We start from the raw sequence: 27,547 nt of genomic DNA on the forward strand, positions 1-27,547 counted from the left end.
TTAAAAACTAATATAATAACACATTAATGCCTCAGAAACAACATATAATACTAAATCACCTAAAGAAACTGGACAAGATGGCTCCAGTAAGTGACTAAAACAAAGAACCAGAAACTTTCCAGAGGAAGAAACGGTAATGGAGCTACCTCATAAGGAATTCAAAAGACTAATACATAGGGCCCTAACATATATATATAGAGTTCAAGAAGGAGATCAAGGAATACACAGACAAAGTCAAGGAAAAAAAAAATCAAGGAAGGTACAGATAAAGGAATAGAAGTATTCTGGAAAACAGCACAAGAACAAAATTTAATAAAAATAGAAATGGATAAAAAAATTTTCAGAAATAGAAAACTCATTAGAAGGACAGGATAAATTGAATTAATGAAAGTCAAAATCAGGAAAACTGAGCATGACCCTCTTGAAGCTAATTCTTTTGAAGAAAAATCAGGGGGAAAAAAAAAGAGGAAAAATGAAGAAAGCCTACAAATTTTGTGGGAAACTAACAGAGTATGAATTTACACGCAATTGGAATTCCAGAACAGCAAGAGGAAAAAAGAACACAGAGTTACTGAAGACTTGCTGGCAGAAAACTTGTCCAATATCATGAAATACAAGAAGGTATACATCCAAGGAGATCAATGAACCCCATACGGGATAGACTGCAAAAGAAAGTTAGTAAGGTATATCATAATCAAACTTGCCAAAACCAAGGACAAAGAAAAAATCTTAAGAGCAGTTTATGAAAAAAATAAACTGTCACCTATAAAGGGGCAGAAACAAGACTAAGCTCTGACTTCTCAGCAGAAACTGTGCAGGCAATGAGGCAAGGGATGACATATGTAAAACCTTGAAAGAAAAGAATTGCCAACTAAGAATCATATTTCCAACAAAATTCTCTTTCAAATACAATAACGAAATTAGGACATTCCAAGATATACAGAAATTTGTAAAAACTGGAGCAATCTTAGAAGAAATATTAAAGGGAGTTCTTCAGAGGTAGAACCAAGGACATCAGACAACAGCACAAGGTTAAAACACATGACAGTGTCACCCAGATACCAACCTGGATAGACTCGCAAAAGTAAAATAAAGCTACCAAACTGAAAAGAGGGAAACAGAAATGTCAATATTTAACTGATGACAATTTCAAAACAAAAAAAGGGGAATGAATGGTGTAGCTATAGAACTTCCATATGGAGAGGAAGTCAAGGCAATATCAAGAAATAACAGATTGTTTCAAACATAGGGAGATAAAGGTAAATATTAGCATAACCACAAAGGGAAACTATAAACTGACTCATCGAAATAAAGAAGAAAATTAAAAAGACTCAGTAAACACAAAACCAACAAAAATGAAGGAGATGAAAAGCATTATGTAAACAAAAAGAACTCAGCAGAGAAAGTTGAGTGGAACAAAGAAACTGTCCACATCACATACAGGAAAACCATAACAAAATGACGAGAGAAAATTCATATCTATCAATAATCACACTGAATGGAAATGGTTTAAATGCACCACTCAAGAGAAAGAGAGTGACAGATTGGATAAAAAAACATGACCCATCAATATGTTGCCTACAAGAAACACACCTTAGACACACAGACCTAAACAGATTAAAAATCAAAGGATGGAAAATATATGTTAAGCAACAAATATCCAAAAAAAAGAGCATGAGTGGCAATATTAACCTCTGATAAAATAGACTTTAAATCAAATTCCATCAAAAGAGTTGAGGAAGGGCACTATATAATGATTAAGTGGCCAATACACCGGAAGGACATAACCATAATAAGCATTTATGCACCCAATGACAGAGCTCCCAAATACATAGGGCAAAGTCTAACAAAACTGAAAAAGAAACAGACAGTTCTACAATAATAGTAGGAGGCTTTAACACTCCACTTTCAGTAATAGAACAACTAGAAAGAAATTCAACAAAGATACAGAAGTCTAAATAACACACCAACCAACGTGAACTTATACACATATAGAACACCCTAGCCAAGAGTAAAACAGTACACTTTCTTCTGCAGTACACATGGATCATTTTCCAGAATAGACCATATTTATTTTAGGCCACAAAGCAAGCCTCAATAAATTAAAAAACTTTGAAATATTACAAAGCACCTTTTCTGATTACAATGATATAAAACTAGAAATCGGTAACAGGAAGAACAAGGAAAAAAAAATAAAAGACATGGAAACTGAATAATGCTCTGCTTAAAAACCACTGGACAAGAGAAGAAATTAAAAATGAAATAAAAAACTCCTAAAATCAAATGAGAATGAAAACACAACACACCAAAACCTTTTGGACAGAGTAAAAGCAGTGCTCAGAGGAGAATTCATAACAATAAATGCACATATCAAAAAAGCAGAAAGGGCAAAAATCAACTGCTTCACCCTACAACTTGATCATATAGAAAAAGAGCAGCAAAAGGAGCCCACAGTCACCAGAAGAAAAGAAATAACAAAGATTGATAAACTCAGGATTAAAATGGAGGAAGAAACAAAAACAAAGACCCCTCTGAAATAAAGATAAGGCTATCAAGAGCACAAAAGAGAAGAGACACAACAGAAATCACAAAAGGATATCAAGGATAGGAATGAGAAAATAAAAACAGAAAATTAAAAATGAGGGCAAAATTATAGAGAATACAGACAAAGGAAATCTACCATGGCAGCCCATATGTGTCAGAGTAGAATTCTGCTCCACAGGGGTTTTCATGGCTGATTTTTCAGAAGCAGAAACCTCTGGGTGGATTCAAACCTCCAACCTTCAGATTAGCAACCAAGCCTGTTAATCATTTGCACTAACCAAAATAAAAACCTATTGCCATCAAATTGATTCCAGCTTATTATAATGACCCTATAGGAGAGAGTAGAATTGCCGCATAGTGTTTCCAAGCAGTGGCTGGTGGAGTTGAACTCCTGAGCTTTTGCTTAGCTGCTGATCTCTTAACCACTGGGCCACCAGGGCTCCAACCAAAATAGGAGAGAACAAATGTTTTAAAACAGAATCCCAAGCATCTTTTTTGAGGTGCATGACGATTTGAATCCATATTTTGAATGAGCACACTATGCTAGAGGGGATGAGACATACCCGAGGAAAATATTACAATTCAAAAATAAACCAAGAATCTTTTGGTCAGCCAGGAAAAAATAAAACAAGTCAAGGGGGAAAAACAAAAACAAAAATCCCGGCTTCTCCACAGCAACGCTCAATGCTAGGAGACAGCGGAGTAAAAACTAGTTCAGGAACAAAAGTGAGAACCGAAGAATTTAGATTCAGCTCAACTGTCCTTAAAGTAGTGTTAAAAATAACATTTTCACAATATTAACTTTGTATATGAACTCATATGTTTTATTTTTCAGGTCACAAACAGGGGAACATCGGGTCTGAAAGTCAGAGGAGAGTTCCAAAGCATGATACAGGTGGAAAAGAGTCTCCCATACACGAAGGAAAAATGAACAAGAAGCACTCTGAAGGATTGATAGCACGGAAAATTTTATATATTTTTTCTTCTTAATGAATAGAAGTTTTCATGATAACCAATTACTTAATGGTAGTGAGTTAGCATTATAAAGTAACTCCTGAAAATGTGGCCCTCCAGGTACCAGCAGCCTTGAGACCTCTTGAAATTTAAATTAAAGAAGCCCACCATCTTTTTCATTAAATCACAAAGTAATGGTTTTGCTCTTGACTACCTAGCTGGAAAAGACACAATTTACAATGCTACAGAGCAGCTTGTGGCAGGGAAAATAGTCAAGGCTTTTACAGTTTGGGTCAGGCTTATTTGCAGTTAATTCTGTTATTAATTCATGCAAGTTATCACTTTTCTGAGTTTTCCTATTATTTTTATTTTGTTTATGATGCTTACTTGTGCACACATTAGGAAATGCCAAAAGCTTTTAAATATATGTGATTAAGAGCATGTTGGACATTAGCTTTTTTGTGCATGTGAACTGGAAGAAGAGTATGTTGATTTTTTTTTTTTAACAGAATGCTGTATTTACGCATGTAAAAACGCTAGTCTCCTATAGGAACATAGTGTGAAACCTTTGCACTGTTTCCTGTACACCCTTCAATGTCCAGTAACTGCCTTGCCTCCTCCGTGAAGCCTTAGCAGATTTCCTCAGCAAACATGGATCTCTACCTGTTTGTCTGTAATGATCAGTGGCTTTTATCTCTGGCTGCATGTTGTAATCAGCTGATTCCTTTTTTAAAACACCAATGCTGGGGCCCTTTTTAAAGGCTGCCAGAACTATGGCTGCTAACCAAAATGTTGACAGTTGGAATCCACCAGCTGCTCCTTGGAAACCTTATGGGGCAATTCTACTCTCTCCTATAGGGTTGCTATGATTCGGAATTGACTCGACGGCAATGGGTTTTTGGCACTGAGAACCTCGACTGACCCTTGATTTTGCCTGTAATCATTCCTGCCTACTGATTCCTCTTGAGTTGAAGTTCAACATTTCTACCTAACTTCCAGGTGTCTCTTCATCTGTCTGAAGTTAGACAGTGAGCTCCCTGAGGACAGGGTCTAAGGTTATTTGTCTGTATCGTCCACAGCACTGAGATGGTGCTGATCACAGACTGAAGACTGAGATGTGGTTTGAGGTTGTTATGGTAACCATTTCCCATAGACCATGATCTCAACCCTATTTCTATGAGACTGTCATCTGAGTTTTGAATGCCATGAGATTGGGGCATTGTATTAGTGCAGAGAGATACGGATGACAGGAGGACATTCTGAAAGAGACACTTGCCAAAAAACTCCTTTCTCACTCCTACCTTCAAGCACATACATTCTGAGTTGGTAGCAGAAGAAGCTACCACAAAGGTAGTTAGTTCCTGCTCCTGGAAGGGTTTGGAATCTAGTCATCTTCTTTGTCATTGTTATCAACGTCATCATCAGCAACATCAACATTGTCACTGTTGGGCATCTGTTTTCCATAGAATATCTTCCTGGAAGTTCCTTCTGAGAAGGTAACTAACTAAATAAATATTATTACCAAAATGTATCAAAAGAGTTGGCTACAAAAGGGAGCTTTTCATAAGTGAGAGAATCTAACACTAAATTTCCTCATCCTAGGGTGCCCACAGTGTGTTGGTAGGGAGAAAGGTTTTTGCTTTAGTGTTGCTTTTTGAATGATGGGAAGAACCCCTTAAATATACTCATTTTTTTGTATGTGAACAAAAAAGTTGGATTTTTAGTGGTTGCCATAGTGTGTATGTATGTGTGTGTGTGTGTGTGTGTGTGTGTATGAGAGAGAGAGAAAGCAAGAGGGAGAAAGAAAAAGAGAAACCTTTTATGAAAGGTTACAAGACAGATGTAAATATAGGCAAGATTACCAGACTTCTCTTTGGGGACCCCATTTGACAGGGCAGAGTTATAGCAGAATGCTCAACAAAAGTCAAGACACTCCCATACATACAACCACTTGATATTCCCATCGCCATAGGCTGACCCAACAAATTTACTAGCCTCTGAGATATAGTCTGAGGGGTTTTTAGAGTGGCAGTTCTATAAAAGATTTTGTGCACTCACTGATGAGGTCCACTCCGACAGACAGGCCATGAACTTGACCTGGTTAAAATATGGGCAATGATTACTCCAAGGGAGTAAACTAGCTCTGGAAAGTGGTGTGTTGGTAACTGTTTAACAATGAGCTTTCTGGGGGAAAAAGGCAGAGCGAAGTTCCAGAAGCAAGAGTGTACCTGGAGTGTCGGGTGAACTGCAAGCAGGCCAGTGTGTCAGGAGGTTTCAGTGAGGCATAGAATGAAGAAAGAGGTAAGGAAAGTAAGAGCAGAAGGTTTCGAGTCTGTGTAGCCCCCTGAAATCCATTATAAGTTCTTTCGCTTTTACCCTGAAAAGGATGAGTAGTCATTAGAAAGCTTCGAGCAGAGGAGTGACGTGCTGACTATTAATGTCTCCACTTTACAGATAAGGACACTGAGATTCTGAAAGTTTAGCAAATTACCCAGGATCACACAACTAGGAATTGACAGAGCTGTGATAAGGGCCCACAATCTATGGCTGTAGAAGGTGTAAACTCATAAAGAGTGTAGTTGGTCTGTGGTGTAGAGGGTTTGTATGGAGGTCTTGGAGAGGCTGTGATGAGGGGCAGAATGTGCTGTTTGCATTGAAAGCATGGATGACATGGCTGGGAGAGAAGTGTCTGAGAGTGCATGTCATCCCCTGGGTTCTATTTGGAGGAATATACTAGGGAAGCAGGGATTGTTCGAACTTCCTGAAATGTAAAGATATTTCCATTACTACTTTCAGGAGAATAAATGGGTTAGGGGAGGGCTGGAAGTTCAAGCAAACCAGCCTAGTGGGCCATGCCAAGAAAAAGAGATTGGGCACTGATATTTCCTGGTTTCTGAGACCAAGAGGGCCCTGACACAACCTGTGGGGCTCTAAGCTGGGACTGCTGTCCTCATGTTTTGACAACCCACACATGTGCAGATCGCAAGGCTCCTGTGTTCCTGCCCAGATGCGTGAAAACATACTTTATTCAATTGAGGGTGATACGTACAGAACTTATCTTGGCTCCCTTAGTGGTAGTCTTGATGGGGTTAGGGGGTAAAAGAGAGGCAAGAAGGAGGGCAGGTTAGGTGCTCCCTAGCAAGCCTGAGGTCAGTGGTCACAAGCTTTAATGGAACATGTCCTAGGTGAGACTCACAGATTCCGGTGTATAGTCTGCTCCTAGCTGGCTGTGTGGCCCCAAGCAAGTTTCTTCCTTTCTCTCTTAGCCTCAGTTACCATAAAAGGGTGAGCTCTGTGACTCAGATCCATGAGCCCTCTGTTCTGTGGTTCTACCGTACAATCTCCTGATGGTCTAGGAAGAATACCTGATTCATTGGAATGATAGTGCAGAGGATCTATGGCATGAGTCTCAGAGTTGAGCCTAGATCAGAGACACCCAGACATGGGATCTCAGGGAGGCACCGCTGTGCTACTTTCTGGTCTCAGACCTAGATTTGACATTTCTCACTCAAGACCTAAGTTTGTGTGCCCTCTCTCTTCTTGGTGTGTGATTTCTCACTTCCTTCAGCTTCTTTTCCACAGAAAGGAAAGGACCCAGATTTTGCCCTCAGAACATCCTTAGGCCCTGATTGGGAAAATCTCCCAAGATGAGAGGAGATCCAGCTCTGCCCTCAGGAAGTAGCAGGTCTCTTTGGGCACTCCCCTGCTTTGATCTCCTGGTCAAGGCTAGGAGTACTGCTGAGTTGAAATCTTGGTCTGGTCCAGACACTAAGGGGCACAGATCCAAAAAGGTAATACATGTCAGGGATTTGCGGGTGCTGCTGAAATAGGGATGTTAGAAACAATCTAGTATACAGTTCCTGACCATCCAGATGGTAAGCCCTGAGGTGAGCTAACCAGAGGACTTCAGAGAGTTTTCAAGACCAGTGGATCTTCCTAAGAAAAACAGGCCATTAAGCTGAATGGCACGGGTATTCATCTGCCTCGAGGCAGGGGACAGATCCTGTGACCTCTTTAATTTCCTCCACCTCAGAGATGCCATGATTCTGAATCTTCTGTTATTCTGTGACTTTATGATGATCTCCATTTATTACCCTGTGAGCCTACTGAGCTACTATTGCTTAAGTCCACGTGTCTCTGATACTATGAGCTTGTGTCCAAAAGGATGGGTAGGAGGGAGATTCTTGGCATTTTGGAGATAGCTCTGTGACTCATCCAGGCCCTTGCACAAGTCATCTGACTTTTCCATACCTTGCCTTCCCAGCCTATGAAATGGGTGGGGCAAAACACACCCACCTGTTTTGGTGGCATAAGGACTCAGTATCTCCTGCCAGAGATGTTAGTGCTACCTGCAGATGTAAAAATCACTAGTGAGAGGTTTACCCCACAGAGCAGGTAATGAACCATTTGGAGCTTATAGGTGGCGCAAGGTATATAGATGTAGCTGATGGCAGGTTGAGCACTGGCCACATGGAGTTTGGAGACTGGTCTGGGCTGTACTGTTAATGTAAAACACCCACATTCACTCACTTGTTCGTCCATTTTTTTAGTCAGTATTCTCTAGTCCTTGTGCTAGAGCCACACGGTACACAGTGAACATGTCCATAGTTACAATCTCATGGAAGCTATAGGCTAGTGGGAACAGCTCCACAGTTAGCATGTGGAGGCCTACATTTCCTTTGTAGAAACAGCACCTACAAGCATATAATGTAATAGCAGAAGGGCTTTATTCAACCTATTTATTTAAAGTGGGAGAGGGAATGGCTTAGAGACAGAACAGAATCCCACAGCAGAGCAGTGCCAGCAGGCCAAAGCTCAAGTCTCCACGTGCCCTGAGCTGTCTCCTATTTTGTTGACATGCCCTAAAATAGCTAACCTTCTAGGGCATTTTCTTCCCTGTAAAATGGGGCTGCCCCATTCTGCACATATAAGATAGAAGGCTTCTTAATAACTGCCTGTTTGCTGGAGACTGAAAGTTACGATTTCTAAAATAGCGTGGGTTTTAACACCAGAAGCAGCATGTTGTGGCACACAAACAATAAGATTTGCAGTCTCTTATAGCTGGGTTCAAATTCTGGCTCTACAACTTCTACCTATGTCAGCTTGGGCAAGTTAATTTTTTTCCTGGTCACCACTGCCACCACCACCACCAGTTGCCAACAAGTCGATTCCAACTCATGATGACTCCGTGTGTGTCAGAATAGAACTGCTCCATAGGGTTTTCAATGCATGACTTTTTTGGAGGTAGATCACCAGGCCTTTCTTCCAAGGCATTTCTGGGTAGACTTGAACCTTCAACCTTTTTGTTAGCAGCTGAGCACATTAATCATTTACAGCACCCAGGGACTCCTATAATCAAAACACTAAACCCATTGCCATTGAGTAAGTTCTGACTCTCGAGGGCCCCTATAATCAAACAAAAAAACCAAACCACTTGCTATCGAGCTTATTACACTCATGATGACTCCTATAAAAAAAACCCAAAACCAAAGCCCTTGCTATCAAGTCGATTCTGACTCATAGTGACCCTAAAGGACAGAGAAAAACCTCCCCATAGAGTTTCCAAGAAGGGTCTGGTGGATTCGAACTGCTGACTTTTTGGTAACCAGCTGTAGCTCTGAACCACTATGGCACCAGGGTTTCCGGTAGTAAAAAAAAAGAAAAACAAAAACTCATTACCATTGAGTCGATTCTCACTCATAGCGACCCAATCATTTGGTTAGCAGCTGTAGCTCTTCTTAACCACTATGCCATCAGGATTTCCTTCCAAGAGTAGTGAGTACTAAATTTGATGAGCTATCCCATGTGTCTGATCCCAATAAGAGATTTTTCCTTTCGCCTTTCCTCTAAAAAACATCAGGCCTTGGTGTCATCTAAGACAGGGTACTCAGAAGAGCAGGAAAAGGAATTGCCTGGAACCACACTTACCCCATCTGCTTGGGAAGAGGGATAGGTGGGCATCATAGAGGAAGTTATGGAGTGATAGATGTCCATCAGAAGCAAGAATACCAGAAGGAAATAGGACACTTTCCAAGTCAGGGAAGAGCCTCCTGTTTTTGTTTCCTTAAAATGTTCAGGAACATACTTTGGAAGACCTGGCTTGGGATGGGATGAGGGTCTAGTAACGAGTGAAGGGGATGTGATTTAGTGGGGGCTTGAATTCTTTTTGTTTAGGGAATTTGGTGGGCTTTAAGACTTATGGGAACTGGGGAATTTGGGGATCCATTATGGACAAATGTGTGAGTACGTTTTACCCGAGAGGCCATAAGGGCCAAGTTGGGGCCTGGGCTGGGTGACTGGAGGAATTAATTGTTTGGAACTATTGTTAGGCTCAGGCTCAAGGCAACCTTCTACAGTGGGGTGGACATTGGGTCTGGAACTAGATAGGCTTGAGTTCAAATGATATTTGAAACCAGTGTGATGACCTTGGGTCATCTAGGCCTCTGGGTCTGTTTTGTCTTCTGTAAAAAGTGGGCTAACATAGCCTACCTCATAGGTTTATTGTGAATATTAAATGAAATAACACAGGTAAAGAGGCTAGGGCAGCATTCAGCACCTAGTAAGTGCTCAGAAGATATTATTCTTACCTCTCTTCTTCCATCTACTACACTGGGGGAAGAAAAGGAAGCATGGATTCAGGAACAATGCTATGTCTAGAGTAAGGGCTAACTTACTGTACTAGTGAACATCATGGGTTATGAAAGCAGACTGCCTGTGTTTGAATTCTTTGTGACCTTGGGTAAGTTACTTAAGTCTTTCAGGGCCTCTGTTGCATCCACCTATAACATGAGAATTATAACAGTACCTTCCTCATGAATTGTTTGGCACATAACAGGTGATCAATTAAATGTTATATTCTACTATTACGGTTATTACAGAGTGTTCATTAGGTTAGAATCTCCCCTCTGCTGACTTCTTGGAAATCTAAGACTGTAAATAGGGTCCAGGAATGCAAACGATGGGGAAGGTCATAGGGCATGAGAAGGAGAAGGAGGAAAAACCTAAATATAGAGCCTGGGGTCTAGGCGGGTCAAGTACCCAACTAGTTTTCCAAATGAACTTAGACTACCCCGTTGGTCCATGGAACAAACCATTTTTTGGGAACCTTGCTGCCGTATTGAGCAAGGAACCATTGGGCCAAACTTTTCTTGCCCAGCAGTCTAGACCAGCAGGTGCCATCATAGATATCCTCAGAAAGAACATTTAGCTTAGACTGGAAAGAAGCAGTATAGCTTTCATCACAGTGTATGAAAATTGAGAATCTGGCAACTTCTTGAATAAGTTCTTGAAGACCCAAGTGACCTAGAAATAGTCTCATTTGAGACAGATCACATAGGTATAAATCATAATTTTTAGGAAAAGAAGATTGATTACTTTCATGAAGAAGGCAACAAGAATCATTTTTCTCGTGTTTGGGAAAACTCCATATCAAGCAGTGACATGCCCTTCCTCTGACTGAAGGGCCAGGCATACAGGGGAGGAATTTTGCCAATGTAATGCCAGTCTTCGCCCTTGTGATCCCTGGTGCTTCATTTGGATGCCATCAAATTGCCTCACTGTGGCGCTATAAAAGTTCTCCCTGGTTCCCGTTTCCTCATGTCATTGGCTTCTACAGTCTCGCTCCTGGCAGCAGAGAGGGTAAGTCCTATGTTCGTGATGGGGATACGGCAAAAAACAGAACCGTGATGAAGCTCAGGCAGAAAACTGTAGAAGAAAGTGTGCCTCAGGATGAGGCACTTAGGGCATTTAGTGAGGGAGTCTGATGGCAGTAACTGGTAGGAAGCACAGAGAGGAGAGAAAGAGGCTCGCTGAGCTATTAGTCCTGTGTGTAAAGGATTTTTCAGAGAACTAGATCTGCTTGCTCTCTGAGTACAGGTGTGCAGTCCTCTCCTGGGCTCATGTGCTTGAAACTGGTGTTGGCTCACAACTCTATAGACATAAATTTGCCTTCACTGGGTACTCTGTGGCTGGGCAGAAGGAAGGAGGAATACTGCCCTTGAGTGAATCTGTGGCAAGGGGAAATCAGCTAGGGAAAAACAATTTCCCATGGATAATTCCTAACACAGATTTGGGAGTAAGAAGAAGAGAGGAGGCTCAGAGAATTGGGCAGAAACACAGACATCACTGTTTGATACTCTTCATTTTCCATTGTGGAAACTGAGGCCCAGGGATGAGAGGAGACTTGTCCAACGTCACACAGCCAGGTAAAGACACAGAGCCAAGCCTAGAATCTCTGACTCTGAGTCCATCCTAAGTGACAGGTGTATAGCCTCTAGGTTCCTGTGACCTTCTCAAAAAGACCACTGCTTAGAAACCACACTTTACCCAAAGGGAGTGCTACAGGTTTCTCTGGAAACTTTCCTAGTTTCAGCCTTCTGATGAAACCTTTCTTTCCAGATTTTACAAAACCTCACAAAGATGTGCGACCAACAGGAGCAGCAATATTTTCCTCCCACCTGTGTGAAAGGTTTGAAACTGGGGTCAGTGCGAAGCACAAAATGCACGTCTGTGAAATGTGCAGCTCCATGTGAGACTAAAGCTGTTAGTGTGGTGTGTCCTGACCCGTGCCAGACTCAGACCTATGTGAAATGCCCTGCTCCATGCAAGACGACGTGTGTGAAATGCCCAACTCCATGCCAGACTCAAAGCTATGTGAAATGCCCACCTCCATGCCAGACAACGTATGTGAAATGTCCAACTCCATGCCAGACTCAAAGCTATGTGAAATGCCCACCTCCATGCCAGACAACGTATGTGAAATGCCCAGCTCCGTGCCAGACGACCTGTGTGAAATGCCCAGTTCCGTGCCAGACGACCTGTGTGAAATGCCCAGTTCCGTGCCAGACGACCTGTGTGAAATGCCCAGTTCCGTGCCAGACGACCTGTGTGAAATGCCCAGTTCCGTGCCAGACGACCTGTGTGAAATGCCCAGTTCCGTGCCAGACGACCTGTGTGAAATGCCCAGTTCCGTGCCAGACGACCTGTGTGAAATGCCCAGTTCCGTGCCAGACGACCTGTGTGAAATGCCCAGTTCCCTGCCAGACGACCTATGTGAAATGTCCAACTCCCTGCCAGACCCAGACATGTTATGTCCAGTGCCCTTCTCCTTGCCAGACCTACTACGTGCAGGCTCCTGCAAGCAGCAGAGTGCACAGCTCAGGATCCCAGGGCTGTAACCCTGACCCATGCTGTGACTGTGGGTGCTGCTGTTTGGGAATTATCCCCATGAGTTCCCGAGGACCTGCATGCTGTGACCTTGAGGACGACGACTGCTGCTGTTAAACACAGAAGACTAGCCCCACTCCAGAATTCACTCTCCACTGCCCAACCCTGCTGTCCCCAGATATCCGTTCTGGAACATTCACCAACTGCTGACTCCCCCCCCCCCATCCCATCATGCCTAGTAACATGGAATCTCATTCCTTGCTTCCCCTCTGTGCTTTCTTTGCTTCTTTCTTTATCAAGGCAGCCTGCCAGAGTTAGCACAATCTCAAACTATGGCAAGAATAAAACTCTGAATGCAATTCACAGGGACACCTGGTCTGTTTCTTTGGCCCATGCTTATGCTTCTCTACCAGAATTTGCCTCCCTCTCTTAGTCTTGCTTCTCAACAAGAAGAAAGGTCTGCATAGATTTGAGCAAGCAGACAGAGCTGGTGAAATCCCAGCCTGGGATCCCCATGTCTTCTAGAATGCTGTGAATTAACTTCCCTATGTACTTAGCAGTATCTGAGGTCAGAGATTTGGGGCTTGAGGGCTGCCCCTTTCCCACCCTCTGATCAGCCTAAGGTGATGGTTTGTCCATAATGAGGCTCTCTTGGTAGCAAAGTTGCTGTGTGTAAACTCGGAGTTCATCTTCCTGGGTGTTAAAGGGACTGTGAAATCAGCTCTGCTCAGGAGCATCAACAGATGATGCCCTTGCTGCTGTATGAGGGGGTGGAACCCATGTTCGGCTTTAGAGAGTAGGGGTTTTACCATCTGATGAGCTTGCCCTGTTGAGGCCATAGGGTAGAGGCCTGAGAGAAGAGGCTAGGTCTCTCCTGAAGTGGGGAGATATTCCTCATGTTGGCCTTAGAGAGACAGCAAGTGTAGTAAATGAGAGGTCTCCAAGAGGAAGACCAATGTGGTGGAAAAAACATCTGATCCCAAGGCCAGTCACCTTTCCTCTCCACTAAATTGATACTCTGGAGGGTTTGGGATGGATTTTTATAACTAGACGATATAAACTCATTCATTAAGAGATAGGAAGAGGGAAAACTACTGCTCAAAGTAATCCCACAGGTCTTGGTGCATAGGAGACACCCAATATGCTTGGTGAATGAATGCATGTGCAATATTAGGAGTACTGTATTAGTTTCTAAGAAATTTGTGTTGACTTATCCTCGGACATCAGCAGAGAGTCATCTGGACTACTACAGCGTCTTTGAACATCTACAGTGCCCATGTCTCCATAAATCATACTCCATCCAAGCTCCATAAATTCGCAGCCCAGCAACTGGACACCGACCACTGGGGCAGCCGTGCCCAGGACCACCTTTTCTTCTTCTACCACTAAGTGGCAATTGCATTGAAGGAGGCCATTGTGCTCCCTATTCTGTAATTAACATGAGCATGTAATCCTTCTTAAAACATACCTTTATTGTTTCAAATCATGTAAATAGCAAAAGCTCTGTAAAAATTTTGATAACCCTTCAACTTCCAATTTCATACATTTCTCCAGAGATGGACATGATTAGTTTGAACTGCATCCATCTAGACTTTGTTTAAGGCGTGCTGTGTGGTGCATTCTGACTTATAGTGACCCTCTAGGACAGAGTAGTACTGCCCCATAGGGTTTTCAGGTCTATAATATTTAGGGAAGCAGACTGCCACATCTTTCTCCCGCAGAGCAGCTGATGGATTCAAATTGTCACCTTTTGGCTAGCAGCTGGTCACTTAACCACTGCCTAGGGAATACTAAGGAGCAGTTCTACTTTTTCCTACAGGGTTACTATGAGTTGGAATCGACTTGACAGCACACAACGACAACAGACTTTGTCTAGATGTTGCTTATACATAAACCACATAGATTTAAGTCACTCCTGAAGATTCCTGAATCCCCTGTAATCTAGTCTTTGCAGAGAACGGCATCCAAAAAGGCTGGTACAGCACTGAAATATATATATAGAGAGAGATAAAGGAAACCCTGAAGATGTAGGGGTTAAGTGCTAGGACTGCTTACCAAAGGGTCAGCAGTTCAAATCCTCCAGGCACTCCTTGGAAACTCTATGGGGCAGTTCTACTCTGTCTTATAGGGTCGCTATGAGTCGGAATCGACTCGATGACACTGGGTTTATAGAGTGAGAGAGAGCAAGGAATCAACTTTATAACTCATAACATCCTCCGCAAAATCCCTTTTTCTCTCTTCCTCAATTCTCCTATATCCAATAGCTGCTCAGGACTCTCTCACTAAACTCCCAAACACTTTATAACATGCAGCATTGTGGTTTTTACTTCTTTTTCCCCTTACCCTCTCCCCTTTCCTCCCCTACCCAATCTATGTCTGGTCCTCGTTATGAAAATACAGTCTCTCTGGTTCCTTTTTCATTTTTCTCTATATTTACCCAATCCTGGAATTCTTGGTTCTTGAACAATTTCCCCAGGGATGAAAATCTCTCTTCTTTACTTCAGGTGTTCTCTCTTTCTAGCCCATTCTAATGAGCTTATATAAGGGAAATGAAGGGATTATAAAGCTTAAAAGGCAAAAGCATAATTCTCTTTAGAAGGGAGTGTGAGTGAGAAGAAAGACAGGAAGAAAACACTGACTGTTCTCTTTTTATTACAATAATATCACAGTGTGCCTTGGTCTATTACAATTTTTTCATTTAATAAGTTAATATTAAATATAAATTTTGGTGAGAGCATGTAATATCTTGCCTTTTTTTTAATGTTGTTTTGTTTTCTAAAATTTCCGTAGTGTGGCCAGTCCATGCTTCATATAATCATTCCCTTATTGCCCTTTTTGATACACATTTTGATTCCTGTGTCTCTCTGTCTCTGTCTGTCTGTCTGATTATTATATGAATTGCTACTAAGGGCTTTCCTAACTTTTCAAGTTTGCATTGAATTAAAAATAAAAACAAAATACATAAAACCTAATTGTATGCTACTCCACGAACACACCTGTAAAACTACCACTTAGATCCCAGGGAGTTATTATTATTTGAAAGCAAACCAAGGCCCCTGATCCCCATGAAATAGGGGACTGAGTTTGGAGGGGTGAGATGGAGCAAACAAAGCGTGTCTCCCAATAACCCCAAAACCTTCAGAAGAGCCATGCGTGTGTTTGGTGGATATGAGGGAAAGACGATGTCAAACAAGCAGCAGCAGCTGAAGGGATGTAGGCTTACAAAGCATCCAAAGTGAGCACCCACGGACACTTCACAAAGACCCTCCAACACCTGGGAGGATAGACCTTCCTCTTCTGCAGGCTTCAGGGGACTGATTGGCTGGGACCAGGACTTGAGAACTCCTCCTGATCCAATCTGCAAGCTCTACTAGCAACTTCTATGTCTGATTTTCATTCATTTATCTTATAAATAGTTATTTTGCATCTATTTTTCTTCCAGGCACCATCTTTCCTGTTTTATAGCTTTTAGCAGAGAAGGTGAATGAACAGTCAAATCTCTGAAAAATGAATGTAAAGAGGCACCTATGACCAGAGGTATAAAGGAGGTCTGTAATGTGGAAAATTTACCTGGTCCAGGAGGTTGGAAAGGACCTCCTTGAGAAAGTGCTGCTTGAGTTCAAGGTTAAGTAGGAGTTAACTATATATCGAGGAAGGAAGACTTCTTCAGGCAGAGACACAAGCCTGTTCCAGGGTGCTGTGGGAGGAAGAAGCCTGACAAGTGTAAGGGTGAGAGATTAGGGAGAAGGGGCAGGAGAGTTTGGTCGGCCATGATAAGGATGGTATTGATAGCCAAGGAGCCAATGGGAGCTCTCACAAAGTTTCAAGAAGGCAGGCAATACTGTATGATTTACACCTTTTAAAGTTTGTTCCCCTCTGCAGAAAGAAATTAATATTTTTAGAGCATATAATGGATGATCTAAGATAATTGCCTAGGAAACAGCACACAACAACAACAGCATTAGTTATGAAGGCAATGATGGTTCGTTGGTAGCATTCTTGCCTTCCATGTGGGAGGCCTGAGTTCAATTCCTGACTAATGCACGTTAAGCACAGTCACCACTCATTGCATGTTGTTATGATGCTGAACAAGTTTCAGTGGACCTTCTAGACTAAGATGGAAGAGGAAGAAAAACCTAGCGATCTACCTCTGAAAAAAATTTAAAAAAGGCCAATAAAAACCCTATGGATCACAAGGATCTGATCTGGCTGTGCATGAGGTCTCTATGACTGGGCAGACTCAAGGGAAGATAACAACAACTGCATTCATTTATCTGGTTCTTCCCTAGCCCTGCCATCTCCTCCTCTCTGAGTCTACTTTGCACACTTGTAAAATGGTAGGTCAGCCCATAGTATCAGTAAGGTCTCTTCAAGTACCACCATTAGGTGATCTTTGTGTCCCACTACAGGGATCCCTACACTGGCATGATGCTGATTCCCTAGTTATTTCTGGATCTAATAGATTAGAAGCACGTACTTCAGAGTATTCAGTTTCAAAACATCTTTGGCCTAATCCAAATTTCTGCTGTACCCTGGTTTTTATAGTTTAAAAAATCTTCATGTATATTTCATTTGTAAAATAACCCAAGTTCCCTGACCTCGGGTCCCTCCACAACATTTATTGAAATGTCACTGTGAACTATTTAGAGAAATGGCAAACCCAGATCATGGAACTGAATCCCTGGTAAACTGGGGAGAGTTTCCTTGGAGAGACCGGAGGGCTGTTATCTTACGATCTAGTATGAGTCTATTTTCTCAGGATTTTTTGGGATTAGGAAAGCCTACTGAGGGGATTGCAACCCACCTCCCCTGTACAGGAGAGTTTTTACAATGGTTTCTTTTTCAGTAAAATGCCTCTGCCAAAATTACTGACAAGCAAGGCTAATATATACAAATGGTCTCTTTTCCAAGATTAATAATAATACAGGTGTACTTATCTAAGTGTTTTTATCTTACACATGTTATGCGTATATTGTGTATGAATGTACACCAGTATTGTTAAGTAATCATAAGAAAATCACTGAATCTATTGAAGCTTGACATCTAAAGGGAAAGGCAGAGGGACCTGGTATTTGTGGAGACCTACTATGTGCTAGGTCTTGCAAGGCACTGTGTTAGTCACTTTGCATGTGACGTTTCTCTTACCTGAGCAATGTGGTGACTGATCTGAACTACCTGGCAGGTATAAGTGAGCAATGGCCGGTGTTGTGGAAAGATCTGGACTTTAGTAGACAGATCCATTTACTGGCCCTATGACTTCAGATAAGTTAAATGATCTTTGCACTCAGGGATGGTGCCTCAGGAAGCTGTCTAAACTATGCCTGTTACATATTAGGTACATAATATGTTAAACTATCTCCTGTCTCTGGCTTGAGGGACTACAATAGTAAGTATGAAAGACAACTTAGAGAGTAAGAGAGTGATAGTCATGCCAGATAAATATATTAAGGGGTTCTCATAGTTTAAAAGTTTATATTTCTACAGTAAAAGAGAAGATTTTCATATGGGTAAAATTATGGAAATATACAACCTGACATCACAAATACCTATTGTCTCCCAGATGCTCCCACATCTGCTCTTATTCCAGCTCTGTCTCAAAATTGTTTTGTAACCTTGAATAAGCCCCTTCAGTTCTTGGGCCTCAGATTCCTCCTCTGTGAAATGAGGAAGTTGGGTGAGACAATCACTAAGAGCCTTTAGTAGCTCTTACAGTCTGTGCTTCCAATTCTTTGAATCTTCCTCAGTGTAGTATTTTTCCAAGAAAATGGAAACGGTGTAGAGGTTTGATGAAAAGGTATCCCTTAACAGGTCCAGAGAGTGGGTACCCAGAGAACAGCTTCTCTCTAGAGTCAGTGCTTGACAGGGAGGGGGAGTCCAGACCAGGTCCTCAGACATGTTGGCTAGGGAAAGTGTCATAACCAGATGCCATTCCTTGTCATTGGTGTAAGCATCTCCACCCAGTTGACAGGTTGCTAATGGCCTGATTAGCAAATCTGCTCTGTGAGACAGATGGGGGTTTGGGGAGGGGGGTAGAATAGAATGTGTAGCACCAAAGGTCTGAGAAAGGCAGGCAGTGATTAGTATTCTCTGAGATCCTCGTGGCCAGCCCTCATGCTCCACTCACACGAATGTTCTGCCCGGAGACCTGTCCATCTCAGCCTATTAGACTTGGTGGTCCATAGAGCTGGGAACTAGATCCAATTAGCTTTCATGTCCCCAGATCCTAGCACCGGTGGTACTGAATACATTCTTGTTAAATAAAAGAATGAATCTTTCCCATTTAAAAATAAAAAATTTTTTTTTCCCATTTACGTTTCAAAAAAGAAAAAAAAAAATCCAAACCCATTGCTGTGGAATCGATTCCAACTCATGGCAAATCAATGTGTCACAGAGTAGAACTGCTCCACAGGATTTTCTTGTCTGTTATCTTTTCAGAAAAAGATAACCAGGAGTTTTTTTCCATGGAGCCACTAACCTTTTGATTAGTAGCTGAACACAAACCCTCTGTGCCACCCAGGGAACTTTTCTTGTGTCTATCCTATGGAAATTTCCTCTGTTGTTTGAATCCAGTCTGGTTTCCCAGCGAATCCCACACAAAATACTAGTAGGCTTAGCTTCTATGGACTTCTCAGACAGAAAAAACTCTGCTAACAAAGAAGGTGAACAAACTTGTCTTGGAAGAAATACAGCCAGAATGGTCCTTAGAAGCGAGGATGGTGAGGCTTCATTGCACATATTTTGGACATGTTATGAAGAAGGACTAGCTCCCTGGAAAAGAACATCATGCTAGGTAAAGTAGAGGGCCAGCAAAAAAGAGAAAGACCCTCAACAAAATGGATTGACAGAGTGGCTGCAACAATGAGCTCAAACATAGCAGCAATTGTGAGGATGGTGCACGATGCAGCAATGTTTCATTCTGTTGTACATGGGGTTGCTATGAGTTGGAACCAACTCAGTGGCACCTAACAACAACAACAAATACTATGTACTATTCATTGAGCCTGCTGCAGTGCTAAGCTCTCCATATGCCATATCTCTAGCCACCCTGACTCAGACAGTGCCCTGTCCTCACTTCTTACCTTGTCTTGCTTAATTTTTTTCTCTAGAACTTTTCACTAATATTATGTTACATACTTATTTGCATATTGCTTTGTCTTCCGCACTAGAGTGAGAACATACTAAAGGCAAGGACCTTGTCCATCTGATTAACTGCTATATCTGTAGTGCCAAGAACAATGTCCGTCATGTAACAAATAGTTAATAAATATTTCCTGGAGGAATGAATCTCACTTAATTCTCACCATAACTTCAGAAGTAAACCCAGTTTTTATCCTCATATTATAGCTGAGGTTAATGAGCCCCCTCAAGGTTAAATAAGCTGCCAAGGCCATGCTAATGTCAGCTCTGATTTGAGCCCAACCTTACTTAGGAGCCTTGGTTCTTAACCAGTATGGATTCTAGATTCAAGTTCTAGAACTTGAATTCCCATAGAGAAGGGGCACCGGGGAATCTGCTTCCTATCAAAGCCCCACACCCAGTGCCGTCGAGTCGATTCCTATCAAAGAGACAGTCTTTAGTCTTCATCTTCTCTCCACTCTGTACTTCCTTTGCTCTCCAGCTCTCCCTTTTAAATACTACTAGTGATAATAACTAGAAACTGCATTGTAGAATTACATTGCAATTGCACATCCATTATCTCATTTAATAAAACAGTCATATGACTAATAACGGAAATATGAATATCTTTACTGCTCTAATGTAACAGATGGGAAACTGACATTCAGAGAGGTTAAGTGACTTTATCGAGATGACACAACTAATATATGGTGGGGAAGGACCCAAAACAGGTGTTCGGTACACAGATTCCATTCTTGTTTTTTTGACAGCTATTACCCTCTTGGGTGTTTCCATTCTCTGTGTCCTCTTTTTCTCATGCCCTTTAATTCTCATATCAGTTTATTCAAATCGATAAAAGCCTTCAGAAGTAGACTGTTCCTTTCAAGACAAACCTCCTTCCCTTTTCCCCCTAAGAGCCTGCCTTTCATCATCTCCATGGTTTATTGCCTGGGGTTAAACCAAGGAACTCTCTCCTCCTTCAGTTCCCACACCTTCAGTAAAGGTCTGTTCATTCATTTAATAAACACTTATTGAGAACACACCTGTACTCAGTGCTGGGTGGGGAGAACAGTGCTAAGTGCTGGGAGCACCAAGATAAAAAGACATCATCTCTGCCTTAGAGGAGATCAGAGTCTTCTGATTGAGCCAGCCTGTTAAACAACAACAACAAAATGATAAATACAGTAAATAAAGCATTATGGGAACACAGAGAAAAGACACTCAGCTTATCCTGAATGGGGAGGCTAGGGCCAAGCAAACTAAGAAAAACTATCATAAAAGTTTCAGCCAGAGACGAGGAGCATCTCAGCCAAGGAGGGACCAGTGAGGGGTTACTGACCTGAAAATGTGTTTGCTGAAAGAACTGGAAACTAGGATGCAAGTGTTTTCCTCCAGAGATGAATTGTATTTGCTTCTGCTATAAGACCAGGGGCTCTCCTATCCTAAAAAACCAAAAACGAAACCAGATGCCTTTGAGTTGATTCCGACTCATGGCAATCCTATAGGACAGGGTAGAACTGCCTCATGGGAAACACTGGTGGCGTAGTGGTTATGTCCTACTGCTGCTAACCAAAAGGTTGGCAGTTAAAATCCACCAGGTGCCCCTTAGAAACACTACGGGGCACTTCTACTCTGTCCTATAGGGTCTCTATGAGTTAGAATCAACTCAACGGCAATGGATTATAGGGTTTCCAAGGAGCGGCTGGTGAATTTGAACTGCCAAGATTTTGGTTAGCAACCTGTGCTCTTAACCACTGAGCAGCCAGGCCTCCTTTCCCATCCTAGGACCATCTTAAGCAAAGCTCATGGGTGAAGGGTGCCTGGGCTACTCAGAAATGCAAACATGGCAGCAAGTCAGTGTAGCTGATTTACTCTAGGTTTACCCTGAGAGTGAATCCAGCTAACTGTGGAATGTCTCCTATTACTCCCTACCCTATGGGAGTGGGTCTAGGTTCCAATTTCTGTCCTCCTCACCAAGTAAAGGCTATCAAAAGGAAAGGTCATTTTAGCCTTAGGGCAAAAGCAACCTCCTCACTCTGCTAATTTCTATTTTCTCTTCAGTTTTTGCCTGACAATATCTATCTCTTACTATCTTACCTATTTATCTATATATCACCTACCTGTCAAGGAATTTTTATTAGTCATTTCAGTTGTTTTTCATAAGACAGTTGATCTAAATAATATAGCTCACTATTATTAGAACCCAAGGTTAGACCAGAATCTCCCTAACCCTGTTCCTTAGAACAACGGTTTCACAAAGTTTAGCATAAAGAGCATTCCATGCTCAAATGTTGGAACACAGTGCATTAATAACGAATGTAATTCATTATTCATGAAGATTCACATGTGTGATCACATAATAAAGGCTCAAAAAAGTCTTGCCATAAAGAAAGCTATTTAACTTTACAAAACCTCGTGTTTCCTTAATTAATTGGATTTTACAATCTCTACCCTTTTGGGGGTGCCAGTGTGTGTGCACGTATTTGTCTGTGTGCCACTGTTTAACATCCTAATGTCCATTTACAAAGTTGGTGCATTAACTGCACAGATTATGGAGTAGTTTCCCAAAGAGGACATTTATGATTCCAGCAGTTTCATTTCTTATATCTTTAAGGAATGGGGCATCAGAAAGCACTGCATCTTTAGAGATCTGAGCTACTTTTAAAACAGAAATAAGAAAAAGGATCTACGTACTTCTAGTGCCTATGACCTTCTAATTATCATAGTTTCGCATACCTGGATTATTTCTAGATCATTGGCTATTTAATGGAGCTATCTTATTACAGAACTATGTGAATATTTATTGATGTTTACCACAGATGCAGTTAAAAACCCTTATCTACTACGTGTTGAGCTTTGTCCAGGTGCTTTCCTATAATTTAGCTCAATTACAAACCAGCAAAATTCCCTACAAAGGGCAACTAAGGAGTATCTTCCAAATTCCAGTAATGCTAGTACAAATCCCTTAGCAGTATACAGTATATCATATAAAGTTCACTCTGGTAAATTACCCACAGTGTAACATAGCTGATGAGAAAGCACAAATGCTGCCTTCTATGGCACCAGAGAGAAGTTCAAACCATGTGTGGGAAGCCTTAAACTCTCCCCACTGCTAATCACCATAAAACCCCCAAGCCAGGTCCTTTTTCCTGCTCTGAGCTTGGAAGCCACCCTGCTTTCCCAAGAAAGCCTTGTGATGTGAATAGTAGACCTTTTCATATCGTCTAGGTGTGTCTGGGGAGGGAGGGGCAATATCAGCCTCAATATCTGAACTAAATTTTAGGTGGGGTTCCTTTCTAACTCTGTAGCACGGTCACACCATAATAGAAATTAACAAAGCCATTTTTTTAAAGATTAGTAAAACTGACAAGACTAATCAAGAGTTAAAAAAAAAATCACAAATTACCAATTTTAGGATATCAGTAGAGGAACTATGGATATCATGTGGATAAAAGAGTAATATTATGAAAAACTTTACAAATGAACTTGGCAACTTAGGTGATATTTGAAAGATACTTAAACAAAAAACTACTAAAAATGACACAAGAAGAAACAGGTAACAAAAACAATCGTATATCAAAGAAAAATTAATAATCAAAAACCTTTCCACAAGGAAAACTTCAGGCCCAGATGATTTCATTTCTGAAACCAATCGTATGTTTAAGGAAGAAATAATATCAAGTGCACACAGACAACTTCAGAAAACAGAGTTGGAAGAAAAATGTCCCAACTTCTTTCACAAGGCTTTGACACCAAAAGCAGGCAAAGATGTTATAAGAAGATAAACCTGGAGACCAATATTCCCCATGAACATAGCCGTAGAGGTCTTCAACAAAATAAGAGCAATTCGAATCCAGCAACACGGAAAAACGGTAACACACCACAACCATTGAGGTTATCTTGGAGGACATCAGTTCAGCATTTGGAAGCACTCAGCACAGTCCGTTACAGTAAGCGAATAAAGGCGGAAATCACAGAATCTTCTCGATAAGTGCAAAAAGCATTTGAAAATGTTTACGTACATTCATGATAAAAACTCTCAGTGAAAAGGGTTGGAAGAGAGCTTCGTCAGATGTATGAAGAGCATCTGTAAAAATGTATACTTAACATAGTATTTAATGGTAAGATATCATTTCAGTATTTGTCCACAAAGATTAGGGACAAGACAAGGATGCTTACTGTCGCCATTTCTGAGCCGCGTCACACCAGAGGGCGTAACCAGTGCGTTAAGGCAAGATAACACAAAAGCACACGAAGTAGAAAGGAAAAAGCGAAATTGTTTCTGTTTGCATGTTCCATGATCGTCTAAAGAAGAAGCCCTAAGGATCTGCAGAAGAAACCTACTACCATTAATAAGTGAGTTTAGCAGGGCTGGAGGATACGAGGTCAACACAAAATGAATCGTATTTCTACACGCCAGCAATAAACAACGGGAAATGAATAACACTGAAAATATACAATAACCCAGCCCTGCTGTCCTCAGGGTGATTCCAGCTCATAGGAACCTCATCTGTCTCAGAGCAGGGCTGTCAGCGACGGTGATCTTTTGGAAGTAGATCTCCAGGACTTTCTTCTGAGGCGCCTCTGGGTGGACTTGGACCGCCATCCTTTCAGTTAGTAGCCAGGCACTTAAGTATCTGGGCCAGCCGGGGACTCCAATGTATACACATGTTTGTACGTCTATAAGTATCTTTAACGCATTTATTCCTAAGTATTTATATATATATACATGCACATATGTGTGTGTATAAATCCTTATGAATAAATGTCATAAAAGATGTTTATAGATCTCTACACTGAAAATCAGAAAACATTGCCTAGTGTAAATAAAAAATATACTTAAATAAATGTAGAGATTTACTCTGCAGTAAGGGTTTAGATCGTATGACTTAATATTGTGAAGATGTCAGTTCTCCCCAAATTGATCTATAGGTTTGTTACAATCCCAATCCAGATCCTGAAAACTTTGATTTAAGGAGCTGACCAAGTAATTCCAAACTTATATGGAGACACAGAGATCCTCAGTCAGCCACCTTGTTGCAAGACTTACTGTAAAGCTACAGTAATAAAGAAAGTACATTCTTGGTTCAGGAATATAAAAATATATCAGAGAAACAGAATATAAAATCCAGAATCTGACCCACATACGTACGATCAATTCATTTTGACCGAGGCACCAAGGCAATGGAAGAAAACTAAACTTAGACTTCTACTTCACAGCATAAACAAAATCAATTTAAAATAAATCAAAGATATATATGTATAATCTAAAACAATGAAACTGCTAGAGATAAACAGAGGAAAATCTCCATGCCTTTGGGCTTGGTAAAGATTTCTTAGACAAAACACAAAAAGTACAAACCATAAAAGAAAAACAAATTTGAATTTCATAAAAAAAAATTAAGAAGCTTCTACTCTTCAGAAGGCACCATTAAGAAAATGGAAAGGCATGACACGAACTGGGAGAAATACTTGTAATACATATATCTGCCAAAGGGCTTGTATTCAGAATCTATAAAGATGTTTTACAACTCCTTAATAAGAAGACAAACAATTCAATTAAATATGGATAAAAGACTTGAATAGATTCTTCACAAAAAAACATGTGGTCATTAAACATATGTAAAAATGCTTAAGATTGTTAGTTATCATGAAAATGCAAAATAAAAATGACAATTAAATATCATCTCACGGTCTCTAGAGTAAAATTTACAAGTCTGACAGTATCAAGTGTTGGTTGTAGAGCACATGGAATTCCCAAATGTAGCTGGTGTGAGTGTAGAATCATACAACGATTTTATAAACAGTTTTGGGAGTTTCTTATAAAGCTAAACATGCACTTCAGACACTGTACAGTGATTCCAGTTGTAGGTATTCACTCAAGAAAAACATGCTCTGTTCTCTGAGAGAAACAGATTCATGCTAATGTCTGTACATGACTGTTCATTGGAGTTTTATTCATAGCACTCCAAAACTAAAAAAACAAAAACAAAAACCAAACCGGTTCTGGCAAGTTGATTCTGACTAATAGCAATCCTAAAGATGACTCAAATATTCATCAGCAGAGAAATGGATAATCAATTTTAATTTATTCATATGGTGGAATAAAATTCAGGAATAAAAATGAACAAAAGAAGCCAGACACAAAAGAAAACATACTGGTTCCATTTATATGAAGTTCTAGAACAGGTTAAACTGATTTAAGGTAATAGAAATCAGTTTAATGTTTGCCTGGGGCATGGGATGAAAGGGACAGGGTAGATTATTTGCAAAGGAACAGGAGAGAACTTACTGGGGTGATAGAAATGTTGCACATGATTGGGGTGGTGGGCACACACATACCAAAAAAAACCGAAAAAGCAAAAACCCGTTGTTGCTGAGTGGATTCCAACTCATAGCAACTCTACGGGACAGAGTTGAACTGTCCAATAGGGTTTCCAAGGAGCAGCTGGTGGATGTGAACTGCCGACCTTTTGGTTAGTTAGCAGCCGTAGTTCTTAACCACTGTGCAACCAGGGCTCCAGGTGTAGATATTTGTCAATACTCATCAAACATTATGCTTTAAATCTGTGTATTCTGTTGTGCCTGAGTTAAATCTTAATAAGCTGATTTGAAAACTGAATAGCACTTGTGTTCTTGTTTTGTGCAAGCAGCGGGTAATGTGTAACTGGGGAAGTATGGGCCGGATCTTCAATTCTGGGGATAGGAGAAACTGGGAAGAGGGGAAGGCTATGACATCCTGGAACAAATGGCTACTTAAGTCAAATGTTGGCGCTTGTGGGAGGGAAGCAGGAATGCACAGGGAGATGTCTGTAGTGGGTAATGGGCACCCGAAATATCAACACACAGAATTTTCAGCCCTATATGTATTGAAGATATTTCAGTCACACTTAGAAACCCTTCCACAAAGTAAACCCCAGGTCTAGATGGCTTCACTGGTCATAAATTTAAGGAAGAAATAATATCTCAACTCTTTTAAAAAATATATTCAAGTATTTTAAGAACAATAAGTCATGCCTTTTTGTATTAGGCAAAAACAAATTCACTTATAAGTATAAGGTTTCATTGTAATTGTTTTTTAATGTCATTCTTCTAAAGAATTATTTCCTTTATAACTGTGAGCTTGGAAATTACGTATTTTGTTGTTAGGTGCCACTGAGTCGACTTTGACTCATAACGGCCTCATGTACAACAGAACGAAACACTGCCCGGTCCTGCGCCATCCTCGCAATTGTTGTTATGCCGAGCCCATTGTTGCAGCCACTGTGTCAATCAATCTTGTTGAGGGTCTCCTCTTTTCTGTTGACCCTCTACTTTAGTAAGAGTGATGTTCTTCTCCAGGGAGCTGGTCCCTCCTGATAAGATGTCAAAGTATGTGAGATGAAGTCTTGCCATCCTCGCTTCTAAAGAGCATTCTGGCCGTACTTCTTCCAAGACAGATCTGTTTGTTCTTCTGGCAGTCCATGGTTATTCAATATTCTTTGACAACACCATCATTGAAAGGCGTCAATTCTTTTTTTGGTCTTCCTTATTCATTTTCTAGCTTTTGCATTCACATGAAGGACCTGAAAATACCATGGCTTGAGTCGGGTGCACCTTAGTCCTCGAAGTGACATCCTTGCTTGTCACCACTTTAAAGAGGTATATATTTTAGGAAGAAACACATTCTTAATATTATAAGTAATAGTGGGAAACATTCATGTTAAAATAAATTCCTTTTACCCAATCCTTGTTCATGATTGGGTCCATTGAAGCACAAGCACATATA

At 41.0% G+C, this 27,547-nt stretch overlaps 1 protein-coding gene across 1 annotated transcript; it reads left to right on the top strand.

Annotated features, from left to right (window-relative positions):
• The first annotated feature begins 11,777 nt into the window (after positions 1-11,777).
• On the top strand, positions 11,778-12,842 carry LOC135230554 (protein KPLCE-like). The gene has a single exon (XM_064279984.1). It carries the CDS (start codon positions 11,917-11,919, stop codon positions 12,778-12,780), a length of 864 nt encoding a protein of 287 aa, XP_064136054.1. The 5' UTR covers positions 11,778-11,916; the 3' UTR covers positions 12,781-12,842.
• Positions 12,843-27,547: the final 14,705 nt, after the last annotated feature.

Source organism: Loxodonta africana, chromosome 3, assembly GCF_030014295.1.
Source record: "Loxodonta africana isolate mLoxAfr1 chromosome 3, mLoxAfr1.hap2, whole genome shotgun sequence".
NCBI lineage: Eukaryota > Metazoa > Chordata > Mammalia > Proboscidea > Elephantidae > Loxodonta > Loxodonta africana.